Raw genomic sequence first — 18,235 nt, 5'->3', positions numbered from 1 at the left:
AAATCAACCTATGTATAACTTTCTTCCTGATGTATTGTTAATCACTCTACTGAATCCATTAATAGACATAAATTATACAATCTAGTTTACAACTGACAATGGTACACAAGAATATATCAAGAACATATAAATAAAAATCAAATGACTAATGAATATGGGATTCATTTATGCAATGCTAGATGTTCATATACTTCTTGGTTTATAAGTTTTCTGCAGAGTAACATGATTTCACCCCATGAATATACTGTAAATTCCTGATTCAATGGGAACTGCAATTTTTTTTTTTTTTTTTTTTTTTTTTGAGACGGAGTCTCGCTCTGTCGCCCAGGCTGGAGTGCAGTGACACGAACTTGGCTCACTGCAAGCTCCGCCTCCCAGGTTCACGCCATTCTCCTGTCTCAGCCCCTCAAGCAGCTGGCACTACAGGCGTCCACCAACATGCCCAGCTAATTTTTTGTATTTTTAGTAGAGACGGGGTTTCACTGTGTTAGCCAGGGTGGTCTCGATCTCCTGACCTCGTGATCCATCCGCCTCGGCCTCCCAAAGTGCTGGGATTACAGGCATAAGCCACCATGCCCGGCCCAATGGGAACTGTAATTAGTTATAACCATTATGTATAACCAAAATAGAACACGCTTCAAAAATTATCTAAAGCTCTCTTATCTAATGTAACCCAGAATTATGCAAGTCAATTTCCTAGTACTTCCTTGAGTGTCTTAAAATGTAACATGAAAATGAAGGAAAACTATAAGTGGCATTTTTTTATTGTATATATTTATGGAGTACAGTGTGACATATTGATATTTGTATATACTGTGGAATGATTAAGCTAATTAACATATCTATTACCTTACATACCACATATTGATCATTTTTTGCAGTGAGAACATTTAAAATCTACTCTCTTAGCAATTTTCAAGTATATGGTACATTATCATTAACTATAGTCACCATGTTGTACCATAGGTCTCCAGAACTTATTCCTCCCATCTAACTTTAGGTGATAATTCTCATGAAAGACAGCAAGGACACTAACCACATAAGCTTCTTTCCAACATAACCATTACCATACAGATTATTTTTTATTTGGAAGCTTTGCTAATTATTGACTTACACATGCAAAGGAACTCATGAAATTTTCTTTAAATATTTAAAGTAATACAATAAAGTTTCTTTTTTCTCTTGTAATATGAATTTTCATAATGAAAAAATAGCTAAACTCACATTTTCCATTGTAATATCATTAGAGGCATACATCAGATTCACATTTTTGTCAACAGCTACAATCCCAACTATGGAGTCAGGCTGTGTCACAGAGGTCCTAAGCGAGACTTTCTCAGACGGCTCAGCTTTCACTTTGCTCCAATACAGCTTTATCTAAAAAAGAGAGAAAGGAGGATTAACTTATTTCACTTTTTTAAAGCATATCTTTGCCAATAGCAGATCAATGGCTCAAAATATAGCAAAGATTCTACATTTGCCTTGGCTCAGGGATAATTCTAAAACCATACATAACCCTTCTCTAGGGAAAGGAATAAAAAAACTACTCCCAGAGTGTTTGCAAGACATAGAACTTCTCACAGTGGTATAAATCTGAATTATTCTTCAATTCTGAATCTTTTTTCTTCCCTTTGTCCATCTCCCAGCCCTCAGATCCCAGCCAGTGCTGAGTAGAAGACAGCAGTGTCTAGCATACCTGGGGAAGGCCACTATACAAAGGAGAAACACAAAAGAGGATGCCTATGTGTTGGTGATGTGAACTTAGCTGTGAAAGCAAGGAAAGCTCCTCCGGGACTCACAGAACCACCCTGGACTGGGGGTGACAGGAGGCCTTTCCAAGGGAGGGGGTGGTTAGAGCAAATACTAGTCAGGCCCTCATGCTCTGTGTCTCCATGGCCTTCTAAACTTCCTCACCATTACCCTCAGGAAAGCATGGTCCTGGACCTGCTAATCTAATACTTTATAAAGAGCATCAGTCATTGCATCCCTGCTAAACCAAATGGCCTTGTCATGAGGCCCCTTCCTACTGGGAATTTTCCTTTTTTATTTTTATTTTATTTATTTATTTTTTTTTTGAGATGGAGTTTCACTCTTGTTGCCCAGGCTAGAGTGCAATAGCACGATCTCAGCTCACTGCAACCTCCGCCTCCTGGGTTCAAGTGATTCTCCTGCCTCAGCCTCCCAAGTAGCTGGGATTACAGGTGCATACCACCATGCCTGGCTAATTTCTGTATCTTTTTTAGTAGAGACAGGGTTTCACCATGTTGGTCAGGCTGATCTCCAACTCCTGACCTCAGGTGATCCGCCTGCCTCGGCCTCCCAAAGTGCTGGGATTACAGGTGTGAGCCACCGCACCTGACCCCTACTGGGAATTTTCATTTCATCTAGCTCTATCTCAACATTCTGCTGTGCCAGTGATTATAATGTCTGACCAAGAGGGCCTTAACGTTCCCCTTAAGTTGACTCTACTTCATAAAGGCAGGCCTCTTCCTAACTATAAGCCCCTGAGCTCCCTTTTCTTAGAGCATTTATTTTAGAAAATATGCAATTATAAATTCTTTCTCCAACCCTTTGAGATATAAATCTTCTCCCAGCCTCTGGGCAGTTTTACAACCCAGGCATTCTTTCTCAAGGACCTCTGGGCCATCCCTTTGAAGTATAATCATCAAGAAAGACAGAGTCCCAATTGATCTCAGTCTCTGTGGGAGGGTGGAAGCCTAACTTCAGTAAGTACTAATTAGCAAACACAGACTACCTAATCACATTGACCAACCTCCCAACAATGTCCTCCAGCACTTTTAGATGAGTTCACCCCAGTGCTTAAAAACTCTCCTGCCTTTTGTTTCAGCAGAGTTGAGTTTAATCTTTCTCTTCTATTGCAATAGTCTTGAATAAAGCCTTCCTTACCTGTTTAACTTGTCCAGTGCAATTTTTCTCTGACATGCCTCTCAAACCACTGTATGTAGGTTACTTTCTCCACCTACACACTAACAGGTGGGGGAGAGGGGGCAGCATGTTCAAGGCTTAGTCTTAGACCTTGTGCTTCTCACTCTGTACTTCAGAGCCCCATGGCTTCAACTTGCACTTCTGTGTGGATGATTTCTAAACCTACATCTCTTGCTCCTCCTACAGCTCATTCACTTATTCCATAGTCATTACTGAACATTAATAAACATTCACTAACTTTCTCTTGCTTAGACATACTCCATTTCTAATTATGTTGTTTCTTTATAAATGTGATGATTATCACATAAAAATAAGAGGAAGATATATCGTTGCAAATGGAACTGAAACTAATTTCCAATCTCTTATAGTTAAGAAATTGCTTGAAAGTATGCTATTAACCTACTCTGCTTCCTCAAAGTCCATGATCTTTTACACTGTAACTAGCGTTAGAACCTGGTCTTGCTTTCTGAAATGTTTAAGCCTCCATAACTTCTACTTTAAAATTCACCTTTGTCAGGCAATTACTAGGATAACTAGAAGTCAAAAATTGTGCTCTAACACTAACAAAACATAGTGTTATCTTTGCAAGAACTCTTTTCACAAGCTAAAAAAAACAGAAGTTTGTATTATATTTTAACAATCAAAGTGAGAGTAATAATTCTCAACAAAAGTAAAGTACAGGCCTGGCGCAGTGGCTCATGTCTGTAATCCCAGCACCTTGAGAGGCTGAGGCAGGTGGATTACCTGGGCCCAGGAGTTAGAGACCAACCTGGGCAACACAGCAAAACCCTGTCTCTACCAAAAACACAAAAATTTAGCCAATCTCATAACCTAGTCTCAAAAAATAAATAAACACAAATTTTAAAAAAAGAAGGTACAGATCAGTACTGTTACTTCTCAAATATTTTAACAAATAAAGAAAAAAGAAATAGAAGAACCATACTCTGCAAATCACTATTTAAAGCAATAATTTTTTACATAAGAGGACCAAGAGGGCAGCAGTTGTTAGTGAGAGCAATGGCTCATTCTGATATACATAAGATGATGCAATCAAGTTTCTTTTCAGAGCTGGGTTCCAAAGGGATTTCCTACTCAAGCTGGTCACATTGGGCTAAAAAAGACACTGGTGCACTTGGAGACTAGACTCCACACGGATCCTCACATGCAAGGTAATCAAGCTCATTGAAAAGTTGCCCTGGGCTAGTTTCCAGCTAATTAAATAGATGAATGAAAGTCCAGCTCTGCTTCCACATATTATCCTAGATGGCCTTACTCCCTCCCACACCCTTTATATCATCACTGCAATATCAACACCACACGAATTCCATGTTACCACTGGAATTTTGTTCCTGAACAATATTAATTCAACCATTTGAAAAATTCTGAAACGGTTTCATGATCTGAGTTAAAGTCTTAAAAGACCACAACCATAGTTTACAAATAGACTATCAATCCCCAATAACTCCACAAGTGAAAATACATATGTAGTGCTAAATATTAAAAAGTTTAACCATAGTTCTAGAAATAGAATAATGTAAATTTCTAACCAATTTGGTTTAATGATACTTTTCTAAAAAAAAATTACATTTCTCAGACTTCACTAATATAGTTTTCTTTTAAACATCATTACCTTAAATCTTACCTTATTTTTAAAAACAAGCTGAACAGGAATTTTTAGAACATCATTTATAATTTCCCCATCATCTTCAATATAATACACTATTACACAGGCTTTCGGAGTCCAAGAATTTTCTGGTGTTAAAGAGAAGATTGTTGAATTTTGTTTTCCTACAGCCACCAACTGTCCCCTGGATACTACCTGAAAAGAATAGTAGATGGGTTTAATTTATTGCCAAACCTAGTAGGATCTCAACTGAAACTAAATTAATCATAATTGTATGCATACACACAAATTATTGACTTAAACCAGCTTCAAAGTCTTTTTGAATGCAGGAAAACCTCTCTGACAAACACAGAGAGCATACACCGAGAAACAGAAAATGGTAAGATTAAAGTAATACTGATTGGAGCAACAGTAGCTTCATAGTCAAGAATCTATTTTTGATTGGAAGGAATACAGGGCACCATTGGGAAAGCTGAATTAGCAAAATTACATGGTCATGGATAGCACTTTTTATTTTCTTTTTTGTTTTTCTTACATTGTATAATTTTCTATAATGAATATATATTGCTTATCAAATAGAATTTTAAATCTTAAACATAAAACAAGATTTAGTTATCTATTTTAAATTGGAAATGCAAACATGGGTGAAGAAATGAAAAAGGTTTTTTATTTGACTTCAATGTAGAAAGGACAGGCTAAAAAGGTATGAGGCTGAGTTATAAAAATTAGTAAGTTTAATGTAGATATAAGGTAGATACCATTTAAGATCATTCTCAACCTAAATACCCATCAAAGGTGGACTGAATAAAGAAAATGTGGTACATATATAGTACGGAATACTATGCAGCTATAAAAAAGAATAAAATCATGTCCTTTGCAGGAACATGGATGGAGCTGGAGGCCATTATCCTTAGCAAACTAACGCAGGAACAGAAAACCAAATACCACATGTTCTCACTTATAAGTGTGAGCTAAATGATGAGAACACATGGACACACAGAGGGGAACAACAGACACTGGGGCCTATGGGAGGGTGGAGGGTAGGAGGAGGGAGAGGATCAGGAAAAATAACTAATGGGTACTAGGCTTAATACCTGGGTGATGAAATAATCTGTACAACAAACCCCCATGACATGAGTTTAGTTATATAACAAATCTGCACATGTACCCCTGAACTTAAATGTGAATAAAAAGATGATTCTATAATAGATCATTAATTTAGATTCTATAAGAGATTACCATATAGCTTAACTCCTTCAATTGTTTGTTGCCACTAACCACCAACTCAAAAGGCGATCCCACCTAGAAAAAAAACTTAATTAATATGTACATATCGAAAGCAAGATAGTCCAATTATATTACAATTATCAAGTGAGTTGTAAGCATTACCTTTATATTTTCATCTCTTGTTTTTAGTTGGATGTATGTCTTACTAGGAGACTTAAACATACTATGAACTGCTATGCTACTTTTACTACCAAGAAAATAGGCCTGTAACAAAAGAAAAGGAGCTATAAATGTTCATTTTTAATAACACCTTGAGAAAACATGCTACCTGCTGAACAGTTATTAAAAACCAAATTTATTTTCACTTTTTTTTAATGCAAGAAAAATACATTCACCAGACATTGGATTTTCATCATTTTATAGCTTATACTGTAAAGAAACTGATAGCTTTAAAACACAGGAAAGTGTATATATATGTGTGTGTGTGTGTGTGTGTGTGTGTGTGTATGTGTATATATATTCCTTTCAGTTCTTTCAGTTTCTGCCAAAATAAAATTTCAAATGACTGACCTCAAACCCTAGACTAGGGGTTTGAAGAACTTCATCATATCTTCACATTGCTGTATTTTGCTGTGCTCTTCAAAATGAACTTACAAGGAAAAATTTAGTCTAACCTTCAGTCACTGTCATTAAATTACTTTTACCACTCTCCTCCATTTTATAAAATAGAAACATGTGTCCACTTCCTATGTACTTTCAGGTCTGACAGGTTGAGTGCCTACCACAATATTACAACTGTAATGGTGTTGTTGCAGTGACACAATGATGGGAAACAGATGGCACCTTCAACTGTAGCTCACTGGAATCCTCCAGGATTGGGAATTCAATCTTAAAAGTTCCATTTTGGGGGACAGTATAATTTATTTTCTGAACAGTTTCCATTTTCTGATTTCCACTGTTAGATCCGCTCCAGTACTCAGTATAGTTTCCCTGTGTCACTGCTATGACCACATTATTTCTTCTTTCTTCAAGAGTCAGCTGGTTGCCATCAGCACGGGTTACCTTCACCTAATGGTCAAAACAAAACATCTTTAAAACCCAAAGGATTTAAATACAATTAAATACAGTTCCCGTCTGTAGTATTCTCATGAAATTGAACTCTCAAAAATTATTGATAGCACTATAATATCCAGATTCGGTGGCCGCTCTCTAGGAGGCATCCAGCATCACTGAATACTCCCTTGTTTATCTTATGGATTCCCTTACCTTCCATGGCTCTAAAACAACCCCCTTCACTTCCTACCTCTCTTTCTGCATCCTCTCAGTGTCCTTTTCAGTTCCTCTTCCCTCTCCCTAAATGTGGGAATTTTGGACATCTGTTCTTTTCTCTTCCTCCAAGGTCTCAGCACTCCTATGGCTTAGCTTGTCATCTCTGTCATTGCACCCTGAAGCCAAAATTCCCATCCTCACCTTGCTCTGGAGCTCATGCCCAACACCTCCAATTACCTGCAGGAAATTTCTACTTGGATATCCTAGACACCTCAAATTCACACATCTAAAATGAGCAACCATGTCATTTTCCTATTTTTGCTAACATCACAATTCTGCAAGACTTTACATTTCTGAATTTTCCCTCCCTCTCCCCCTCCCCGTCCCCCAAATCCAATGAACACCAAAGTCCTAAGCTTCTCTCTTCCATCCTCTCTACTCCCACAGCTACCACCACAAGGCTGCCCATCCCCTTACTCCTGGGCTACTGCCTTCCTCCTGCACACAGCCTGAGCAGTCTCCCTCAAATTCTGAGTGCACCCTGAACTTGCCAGCAGAGCTCGCCTTCCTGTCTCACTTCTTATCTTGCTCCCCACCTCCCACTCCCATGCCCAAGCATTTAAAATCCAACTAATCTTTTAAAAAACGGTTTAGACCGTCCTCTTCCATAAAGCATCCCATAATAACCTCCATGCCTATCCCACAGCCAACTCTCCCTCCCTGAACACCCATGGTTTCACTCTACTCATTCAGAAATTACCATTTGCAGCTTCAATTTTTTTTTAACTTACCTTTTCAAACTAAATTAAGATCACGGCAATTAGAAACTACTTGAAACAATAATTGACCCATTCAACAAGTGACCTCTCCGTTCTTCTTTCTTTCTTTCTTTTTTGGTGTTTTTTGTTTGGTTGGTTTTGTTTTGTTTTCTGAGATGGAGTTTTGTTCTTGTTGCCCAGGCTGGAGTGCAATGGCATGATCTCCGCTCACCACAACCTCCGCCTCCCCGGTTTCAGGCAATTCTCCTGCCTCAGACTCCCCAGTAGCTGGGATTACAGTCATGTGCCACCATGCCTGGCTAATTTTTTATATTTTTAGTAGAGACGGGGTTTCTCCATGTTGGTCAGGCTGGTCTTGAACACCTGACCTCAGGTGATCCACCTGCCTCGGCCTCCCAAAGTGCTGGGATTACAGGAGTGAGCCACCACATCCAGCCTGACTCCTCCTTTCTTTAAATCAGAGGTCAGCCAACTACTGCAAGCTGATAGTCCAATCCAGCATGTTTGTAAATAAAGTTTTACTGAAACACATTCCACTCTCACGTATTTATAAATTCGCTCTGGCTGCTTTCACGATACAATGGCAGAGCTGAGTAGCTGTGACAAAGACTGCATGGCCACAAAGCTGAAAATATTTACTATCTAGCCCTTTGCAGAAAACGTTTTCCAACCCCTGCTTTAAATCCCTACAGAAAGTAATTTGTAACACTAATCTTAATCTGCCATGAGTTACAGTTATGTATATATTTTCCTGTCACCATCACAAAAACTGTGAACCTGAGGGTAGAGATTGAGCCCTTCTTAGCTCCATAGCCCTGCCCAACACCATGCCTTGCTCGTTGTCAAAATTCACACAATTAATGTGTTAATTCAACATCATCTCAAAAAAATGAAATTTTTTTTTTTTTTTTTTTTTTTTTGAGACGGAGTCTTGCTCTGTGCCCCAGGCTGGAGTGCAGTGGCGCGATCTCGGCTCACTGCAAGCTCCGCGCCCCCGGGTTCACGCCATTCTCCTGCCTCAGCCTCCCGAGTAGCTGGGACTACAGGCGCCTGCCACCTCGCCCGGCTAATTTTCTTGTATTTTTAGTAGAGACGGGGTTTCACCGTGTTAGCCAGGATGGTCTCGATCTCCTGACCTCGTGATCCGCCCGTCTCGGCCTCCCAAAGTGCTAGGATTACAGGCTTGAGCCACCGCGCCCGGCCAAAAAAATGAAATTTGTTGATAATTTTTAATGTAACATCTTTGCTAGAACTATAATTAATCATTATAAAAACCAAACCGAAATTGCAATTTTTGACTACCATCTAATTATTTCAATTAATTAATAAAAGCTTCAGTGTAGCAATCCACATCTAACTTAAATTGCTTATAAAAAAATACATTTTCAAAAAAATATTTTTATTGTTGAAAACTACTTTTTTAGAAAAAATAGACAAAGGTCATTTGGAAACAAATCTACATGCCCCCCATATCTAAAGAGACAAAGTTATATACTGTTTGGCTTAAATTTTTGGAAAAGCATTGAAAATATTATTTCCCATTCTATTTCATTAAGCTGAACTTACTGCTATGGACTGGAAATAAATATACCAACTTACAGTGGCTGTGAAGTTGAGAGATGGCTTCAAGACTGTAGTATAATCAAAAAATTCAATGATGTAATCATGTTGCTTGAAGAACACATTAGTGCTTGCATTTCTTGCAATACCTTTTTCAGAAATTGCACAATTTAGAAAACAGAAGTAATGTTTCACCAAAAGCTTCTATCCACCAAATCTCTCCATCTAACCTATTGCCAAACAGGTTTAAAATATCAGAGCACATAAGCCTCATTCCCGTATTGGCTTTGACACTACAAGCACCACACAGTTCTATTATGTTCTCTATGGATCCTTCTAAGCACCATTGCCGCCATTCTACCACAGTGACATGTACAACAGCAGCAAATTAAGGCCAATGAAAGAATAGTCTTTTGCTCTTTCGGGGATTGGCTAACGCTGTTGAAATAGTAACAGAAAGGTCCAAGAAACTAAACTTTATTTGCATATTAAAAGTGAAAACTGTGTAGAAGCAGCTGAGATTTCAGCGAGTTTAAAAAGAAGGTAACCAGCTGAAAATGTAAGCCTTTCCATGTAGTTTTCAGGGGGAAAGAGTAGAAATGGGGAAAAAAAAAAAAAAAATTACAAAGAGCTATCACATGTGGTTGAAGTAGTGACTTCCATAGAAAATAAGGTCCCCCATTACAAAATCATCCTGCAATTTAGACTAACAGTCATAACAATCTCAACATTAAATAGCATCTTTAGAAAGCCAGTGATGCTCCCAAATGAAAATGCCAGTTATAATAAGAAAGATGATAAAGCAGTGTCACATAAATCGTTTTACCTTCACTTTAAAGTCTACAAACCTGTAAGTGATTCTGTCACTGTGGCTAAAATTTCTACCGGTCCAGGGGCAGCTAGATCCAGGTGTTCAGAAAGTCCATTTGAAGAATCCATTATATTTTTCATCTCTTCATCATTAAAAGAGAAGTTTACAGATCCATTTATCTGTTTTGTTTAAAAGTTCAGTATTATCATTTTAGCAATTCAAATTTTAGAAATAAAACTCAAACTAAGTCACAAAATATGTTAGCTCTAGTACCATTTTAATCACTATAATTGCGTAAATTTTCACTTGTTCAGTGCTAGAAAGCTCTTGATTTTCTTACACTTAACTTTTTGTTAAGTCAATACTAAATCTTATTTCTAGAAAAAATACACATATTTTACCCATCACAAGTTATAAAACGTCTGCAAAAGTTACCTTAAATGTTTTTGTAATATTTTTCTTCTTTCCCCAAAAGGATAAAGGTAAAAATGTAAGTGTTACGTCTCCTTTCACTGGCTTCCCATATGTATACCTGAATAATTATAAACATAGTCTTTTTATGTATCAACTTGATATTGTCAGAACACAATACAAATACTACTTTCAATAGCATACATTAGCAATCCAACATTTTTTTAAAAATTACACTGGGTTGGGCCTGGTGGCTCATGCCAGTAATCCCAGCACTTTGGGAGGCCGAGGCGGGCAGATCACGAGGTCAGGAGTTCAAGACCAGCCTGGCCAACATAGTGAAACCCCGTCTCTACTAAAAATACAAAAATTAGCTGAGCATGATGGCAGGCACCTGTAGTCTCAGCTACTTTGGAGGCTGAGGCAGAACTGCTTGAACCCAGGAGGTGGAGGTTGCAGTGAGCTGAGATTGTATTACTGCACTCCAGCCTGGGCGACACAACGAGACTCTGTCTCAAAATAAAGAAATAAATAAATAAATAAATAATACATTATGGGATGGCAAAACACTAAAAAAAGAAAATTTTAAAAAGAAAAAAAATTACATTAAAAACATACTACTACTGTAATTTTTTAAACTAAAACCAACAAAAAATGTATTTAATAAATGGTGATCCTGGATGGGCACAGTGGCTCATACCTGTAATCCCAGCACTTTGGGAGGCTGAGGCAGGTGGATCACGAGGTCAGGAGTTCAAGACCAGCCTGGCCAAGATGGTGAAACCCCATTTCTACTAAAAACACAAAAAAATTGGCCGGGCATGGTGGTGGGTGCCTATAATCCCAGCTATTCAGGAGGTTGAGGCAGAGAATTGTTCGAACCCAAGAGGCGGAGGCCACAACCAAGATCGTGCCACTGCACTCCAGCCTGGGCAACAGAGTGAGACTCCATCTCAAAAACTAAACAAATAATAAAAGGTGATCCTTGAATTTAAGCTTCCAAAATGGGAAGACTTTTAACTATAGTACCTTAAAACAGTTCTTAAAACACACTCTGCCCAACCTCTGACCATCTGAAAGACTCCAGAAAACACCTGATCATAATTGGGAGTGACAGTTTCCTGCCCAAAGATTTTTTAAAGATTACATAAATCTTTCACTCCTAGAAATCTGGAGTGGCCCATTAACTGCTTGCCCACGAAACTTCACAGCTTTAAAAGATTTTTGAATGTCAGCTGATAGTGCAATCACCATGGTCTATTACTGCATGTTCCGATATCAGCCAGGAAGGTTTATTAGACCGTAGATTCTGGAGCACCAAATGTGCTCATGGCTGTCAAAAATTGATTTTTTGCAGAAAAATTTAAAATAAGAATAATTTTTAAAATCCATAATACCAAACTTAGTTTCTGGTTTTTGTTTTTGTTTTATTTTGTTTTTTCGTTTGTTTGTTTGTTTGTTTGTTTGTGACACACTCTCACCCTGTCACCCAGGCTGGGGTGCAGTGGCATGATCTCGGCTTACTGCAACCTCCACCTCCAGGATTGAAGAGATTCTCCTGCCTCAGCCTCCTGAGTAGCTGGGATGACAAGCGCACACCACCACGTCCAGCGAATTTTATTTTATTTTATTTTTTGAGACAGAGTCTCAGTCTGTCACCCAGGCTGGAGTGCAATGGCATGATCTCAGCTCACTGCAACCTCTGCCTCCCGGGTTCAATCGATTCTCCTGCCTCAGCCTCCCAAGCACTTGGGATTACAGGCATCTGCCACTACACCCAGCTAATTTTTGTATTTTCAGTAGAAATGGAGTTTCACCATATTTGCCAGGCTGTCCTCGAACTCCTAATCTCAAGTGATCCACCCATGTTGGCCTCCCAAAGTGCTGGGATTATAGGAACGAGCCACCTAGCCCAGTCCAAACTTAGCTTCGTGAGTCAAATATCATTCTCTGCTACTTTTCTTTCTACGTATTAATTTTATCCTCTCTCATTATAGGAAAGTCTTTTCATGTGAAGAAGAGGCAATACATTTTACTGCCAGAAAGCCTTTTTTAAGTACATTTCCTGGGTTGCTTCTATCTCTATTGTGAAATGCTGAGCCAGACATGGAAGTCAATTTTGCTTTGCAGTCTATAAATCATAGCAGTAAATGGCTGCTTCCTGAGTCCATTAACTGAACACAGAAACAGCCCCTCATCTGGATCAACTCAACTCAAAAGCAAATCTTAAAATATAGCATATTCCAAACTAAGAAGAAAAAAAAAATCCACGTTCCAATGCCCCACACTTCCAAATAAAAACAGTAAAGTCAGTGGAAACCCTGGTTAGCAACCTTAGCATCAAATTCACTCATTCAAGAGTCTTCAAAACCTGACTCTACTTGTATCGTGCTAAAGATTAAATAAAAGCAAAACTAGAATGCCAGGATATTGTATTTTAACAGAGTTATATCACATGATAGTAAAAGGATCTTTAAAAACCAAATATAATTTAAAGTACTCTCAGACACAAAAATTTTAATTTTGACTTTAATGTGAAACAGATTTAGTTTTCCAAACACAAAGCTGGCTATAATAATTGTGAAACAAAGATACAATTATTGTCCCAAATAGAACCTGGAAGCATTTGGGATAAGTTAATCACTCAGAAAATAAAAGCTTGACTAATTTTTAAAAAGCAAATCAGTCCAGGAGTGGTGGAACATGCCGGTAGTCCCAGCACTTTAGGAGACCAAGGCAATAGTATCGTGTGAAGCCAGGAGTTCAAGACCAGCCTGGAGAAAATGGCAAGACCCCATCTCTATAAAGGAAAAAAAAAAAATGAGCCAGGTATGGTGGCTCGCACCTGTAGTCCTAGCGACTCGGGAGGCTGAGGTGGGAAGAGCGCTTGAGCCCAGGTGTTCGGGGATGCAGCGAGCTATGACTGCACCACTGCACACTGCACTCCAGCCTGTGAGAGAGTGAGACTTCATCGCTTAAAAAATAAAATAAAATAAAAAATAAAAATATTCTAGGATAGTATCATTAACAAAACAAGGAATTTTTTCTCTGAAAGCAGCCATAGCACAAAAAAGGACAAAAAGATTATAAAATAATACCTTCCCTTCTGATCAGTGGTAAATGAAAAAAATAAAAAAGAAAAAGAAAAAGAAAACATAAAACCCAAAAGGACAGGCTCTGGAGAACTTCCAGAGACCTGAAAGCATGGAGGTTCCTGGAGGTCAGCGTGCTCAGAAAGGGCATGGAAGCTCTGTGTTGCTTCCCACATGCCTCGCCCAACGCATCTCTTCCAGTTCTCCATCTCTATCTATTGTAACATCCTTTGCAATAAGCCAGCAAAGTGTCTTCCTGAGTCCTGTGAGCAGCTCCAGCAAATTAGTCAAACCCAAAGAGAAGGTAGTGGTAACTCCGATTTACAGCCAATCAGTCAGAAGCATACGTGACAATCTATTACTTGTGAGTGGCATCTGGAGTAGGGGCAGTCTTGGAGCAAATTGTCATCTATGATCTGATGCTGTCTCCCAGTAGATAGTGTCAGGCTTGAATTGAACTAGAGGAGACCCCCTGGTGTCCCCTGCAGAACTGATTGATTGGGTTTTGGTGGGGAGAAATCCTCACCCACTTCTTCCTGACCAGAAGTCACAGAAGTCTTCTGTGTTAATTGTTGAATGTGGATATAGGAGAAACTGAATTTCTTTTTTCCTATATCCACAGAACTCCAAATATCTGGCTTTTGATTTGGTATGAAGACCTTTGCTGTGCTACGTATAGCTTAGAGCTGAAATCTTAAGGGTCATGTTGCTTATCTATTTGTTCTTTCTTTTTTTTTTTTTTTTTTTTTTTTTTTTTTGAGACAGTCTCCCTCTATCACCCAGGCTGAAGTGCAATGGTACAATCTTGGCTCACTGCAACCTCCGCCTCCCAGGTTCAAGCAATTCTCATGTCTCACCCTCCCGAGTAGCTGGGAGTGTGCCACCACACCCAGCTAATTTTTGTATTTTCAGTAGAGATGGAGTTTTGCCATGTTGGCCAGGCTGGCCTCAAACTCCTGGTCTCAAGTGATCCACCCTCCTCAGCCTCCCAAAGTGCTGGCATTACAGGTGTGAGCCACTGTGCCTGGCCTATTTGTTCTTTTAGTAGGTATATATTGGATACCTACTCCACGGTTGGCACTGTAGTAGGCACCAAGGTACTATAGTACATAAGACACAGAGCCACGTTCAGAAAGGTGGACGAGCAAACAGCAGCACTGTGTGACTAGTGTTATGAGGGCTATAAGGAGGGTTGGGGGCAAGTAGTAAGCCTTGAAATTACCTATGTAATGGTCTATTAGAAAAAAGCATTTTACATTTTTAGAAGCTAAAGTAAAATGTGAGAATAGAGTTTGGGACAGTAGAGAATGGGCTGGAGTAGAGAAAGGTGGAATGTTTCAAAAGACATGAATCCAGAAAAGAGCCCTGCAAAATAAACTAAAGAATCTGAACTTCACTCTCAAGCTACAAGAGAAGAGTCCTTGAATTACTTGAGGGCAATCCCAGCCTGCACTTCAGAGAACCACTAGTCTGGAACTCTGATGACGCTTTTTGCCTCAGCAAAACAAAATGCCTTGCATTGTTCAACACAGTGAGTCAAAAGCATGACAGCCACCATAGATCTGTTGTGTTAGGTGGGTTGGAAGTCTCTGTGTTCATACGATGTGATGTAATGGATAAATGTGGATTATTTACTCATCTGTTAATTGTAATAAGGCAACCTATTCTCTCCCCCAAGAGCTCTATCTCCATTATCAGTGGAAAAAAATAGAATTTAAGTAAAGATAAGTTACCTCAATTCCATGTCATCTGAAAAAAAAAGTGCTATCTATAATATAAATCCCTTAATAAGTCTAAGAAAGACACTAGTCTATTGGAAATATTTTAGGACTGGGTCAGCTTGCAAGCAGAGCGATGGATGCAGAGAAATGTAGAGATCTGTCCTATGCTTAATTATTTATTAGAAATAGTCGTTTACTGTCCACTAAGGTATTTTAATAAGCAAAAATTGCCCTAATATTCTGAAGTATATAATCAGCTTTTGGTCAAACAGTCTTATAATGGTTTCAAGTCATATCAAAAGAAAAATGACACTTACTTTGCTACGATGGTACCGTTTAAATGCTTAGAATTCATAGAACAGTATAATGGTGTCTGCAATGTCACTTCAAATTTTGGTAATACTGGAAAAGAAAAGCAAGGGTAAATCTTTTCACTATCATCTTCCACTGAACAAAATGAAAAATAAAATTGTTCTGAAGGAGTTGATAATTTGTACTATTTGAACTTAAATTCATTAGAATCCAAATACATATTAAGACAGATGAAAAGCCCTTTGTTTCACCCAAAACTAGAAATCCCTAGTTTGGTCAGCCTTATATAATTAAGGTATGAGGCCGGGAGCAGTGGCTCACGCCTATAATCCTAGCACTCTGGGAGGCTGAGGCAGGTGGATCACCTGAGGTCAGGAGTTTGAGACCAGCCTGGCCAACAAGGTGAAATCCCGTCTCTACTAAAAATACAAAAATTGCTGGGCATGGTGGTGCGCACCGGTAATCCCAGCTACTCAGGAGGCTGAGGCAGGAGAATTGCTTGAACCCAGGAGGCAGTGGTTGCAGTAAGCTGAGATCATGCCACTGCACTCCAGCCTGAGTGACACAGTAAGACTTCGTCTCAAAAAATAATAATAATAATTAAGGTATAAACCATTTTATAAGTACTAATACTATAATTGATATAAAGCACTCCACCAGAGTAAAAAATGTGTGTTTCTTTCCAGTCTGTAAAACTTTTTTTCTATAGTTCTCTGACGAAAGAAGCAACTCATATAATGAAGGTATGAGGCCGGGAGCAGTGGCTCATGCCTATAATCCTAGCACTCTGGGAGGCTGAGGCAGATGGATCATAACAAGGCACCTCACCATTCAATTAACATAAGAGAAGTATCAAAAAAACCAAAGGGTCAACAATATAGGGCAGACCTTCAGCTCCAATCAAGGCTAATGGCCCTGAATGTACCAAGACACTCCTAGACTCTAGACCAGTCTAGGACAGGGAGACCAAAAAAGTCACATGAGTCAACTATGACTCTCCCAATCCCCACCACCAAGGAATTCCAAATGCCTCTTCCTCAAACATCACAGGTTTGCAATCAATTCCCCACCTCCACTATACCTCATGCAACAACATACAACCACCCAGTATACCACCACAATGGGATATAAAGATAGCCTATAAAAATGTTGGTCCCCTATGATTTATTCTTCTAGATCAGGGCTGTCTAAAAGACATAAAATGGGAGCCATATGTGTAATTTTTCATTTCTAGTAGCCAAATTTTAAAAGCAAAAATAAGCAGGTGAAATTAATTTTTATATTTTACTTAACCCCATATATCTAAAAGATTATCATTTCAACAAATAATCAAAATTTAAAAATGGTTATTAATGAACTATTTTTCTTGCTTTCATTTTTCTTGTACTAAGTCTTTGACATCTGGTGTCTCCATTTGGACTAGCCACATTTGAAGCGCTCAAGAGCCACACATGGCAAGTGGCCCCGCTACTGGAGAGCACAGTTACAGATCAGACTTCAGCAAACTATGACCAGCATGAACCAAGAACATTTTTTACAATTTTTAACTGGTTGGAAAAAATCAAAAGAAAAATATTTCATGACATATGAAAATTATATGAAATTCAAATTTTCATGCCCATAAAATGAAGTTTATTGCAGCACAGCAACAATCATGTACATATTATCTTTGGCTGCTCTCATGCTACCAAGGCAAAGTTGAGTAGTAATGACAGACACACATGGCCCACAGAGCCTGAGATATTACTACCTGTATATTATAATTTCTACTGCCTAAATAAAACCCAATCTCAAAAAGAAGCTCAAATCAAATGAAGAACTCCATGTGTAACCTCAAAATAACTACTCAAATTATAACTAATACTAAGATCCTATGCTTTCACTCTCATCTCTCATTCCTCTCCATTCACCAACAAAATAGATGGGTCCCACTGTTTTTATCTATGGGTTTCTAACTGATATTGTAAGTATGGCACCTGCAAGAAAAGGATTTACCTGAGAAACAGACCATCTTTACCAATGCCAATCAAATGAAAAATATGGAAGAGAATTTGTTAAGTATTTTTAAGTGCAACATTTTAAATATTTTATGATCATGACAAAGTAGAAAAATAGAAAAATTATGTTGTGGATAAGAAAAAGACTAGCATAATACAACTATAAGCGATTTTTTTCTACTTTTTTCTGTATAATGAGATTTTAGAAATTTTACAAAGGAAAAAAAAATATGTTTAGGCCTGTAAAAAAAAAAAAAACCGGAATTTTAACTCCATTGATATTTTTACTTCAAATAACACATCTCTTAAAAATTTCTCTAATCTCTGCTGAAAGTAACAAATGCTTTTTTCTTCCAAAGTAGGTTGAGGAACTCTTACCATATTCTGAAACCTGAAATGATTGATAATATGTCTGGTCCTATTGGGCAGGGGAAAAAAAAGACAAGAAAATATAAGAGTTTTTATTTATTTTGCTTGCTTGTTTAC

The 18,235-nt window shown here is 38.3% G+C and overlaps 1 protein-coding gene across 1 annotated transcript in view; it reads right to left on the bottom strand.

Annotated features, from left to right (window-relative positions):
• The window catches only part of CD109 (CD109 molecule), a 143,046-nt gene that overhangs the window by 60,288 nt on the left and 64,523 nt on the right, over positions 1-18,235 (bottom strand). Inside the window, exons 6-15 of the mRNA XM_050786473.1 lie at positions 18,128-18,167; positions 15,758-15,842; positions 10,652-10,748; positions 10,254-10,395; positions 9,445-9,554; positions 6,641-6,865; positions 5,960-6,061; positions 5,810-5,872; positions 4,589-4,765; positions 1,225-1,377 (exon numbers count right to left, since the gene is read on the bottom strand). Coding sequence (XP_050642430.1) covers positions 1,225-1,377; positions 4,589-4,765; positions 5,810-5,872; positions 5,960-6,061; positions 6,641-6,865; positions 9,445-9,554; positions 10,254-10,395; positions 10,652-10,748; positions 15,758-15,842; positions 18,128-18,167 — 1,194 coding nt within the window. The remainder of the gene's footprint in view (positions 1-1,224; positions 1,378-4,588; positions 4,766-5,809; positions 5,873-5,959; positions 6,062-6,640; positions 6,866-9,444; positions 9,555-10,253; positions 10,396-10,651; positions 10,749-15,757; positions 15,843-18,127; positions 18,168-18,235) is intronic.

Source organism: Macaca thibetana, chromosome 4 (genome assembly GCF_024542745.1).
Source record: "Macaca thibetana thibetana isolate TM-01 chromosome 4, ASM2454274v1, whole genome shotgun sequence".
Taxonomy (NCBI): domain Eukaryota; kingdom Metazoa; phylum Chordata; class Mammalia; order Primates; family Cercopithecidae; genus Macaca; species Macaca thibetana.
The sequence above is the reverse complement of the archived record's forward strand: the minus strand, read 5'-3'. Positions and strand labels throughout refer to the sequence as shown.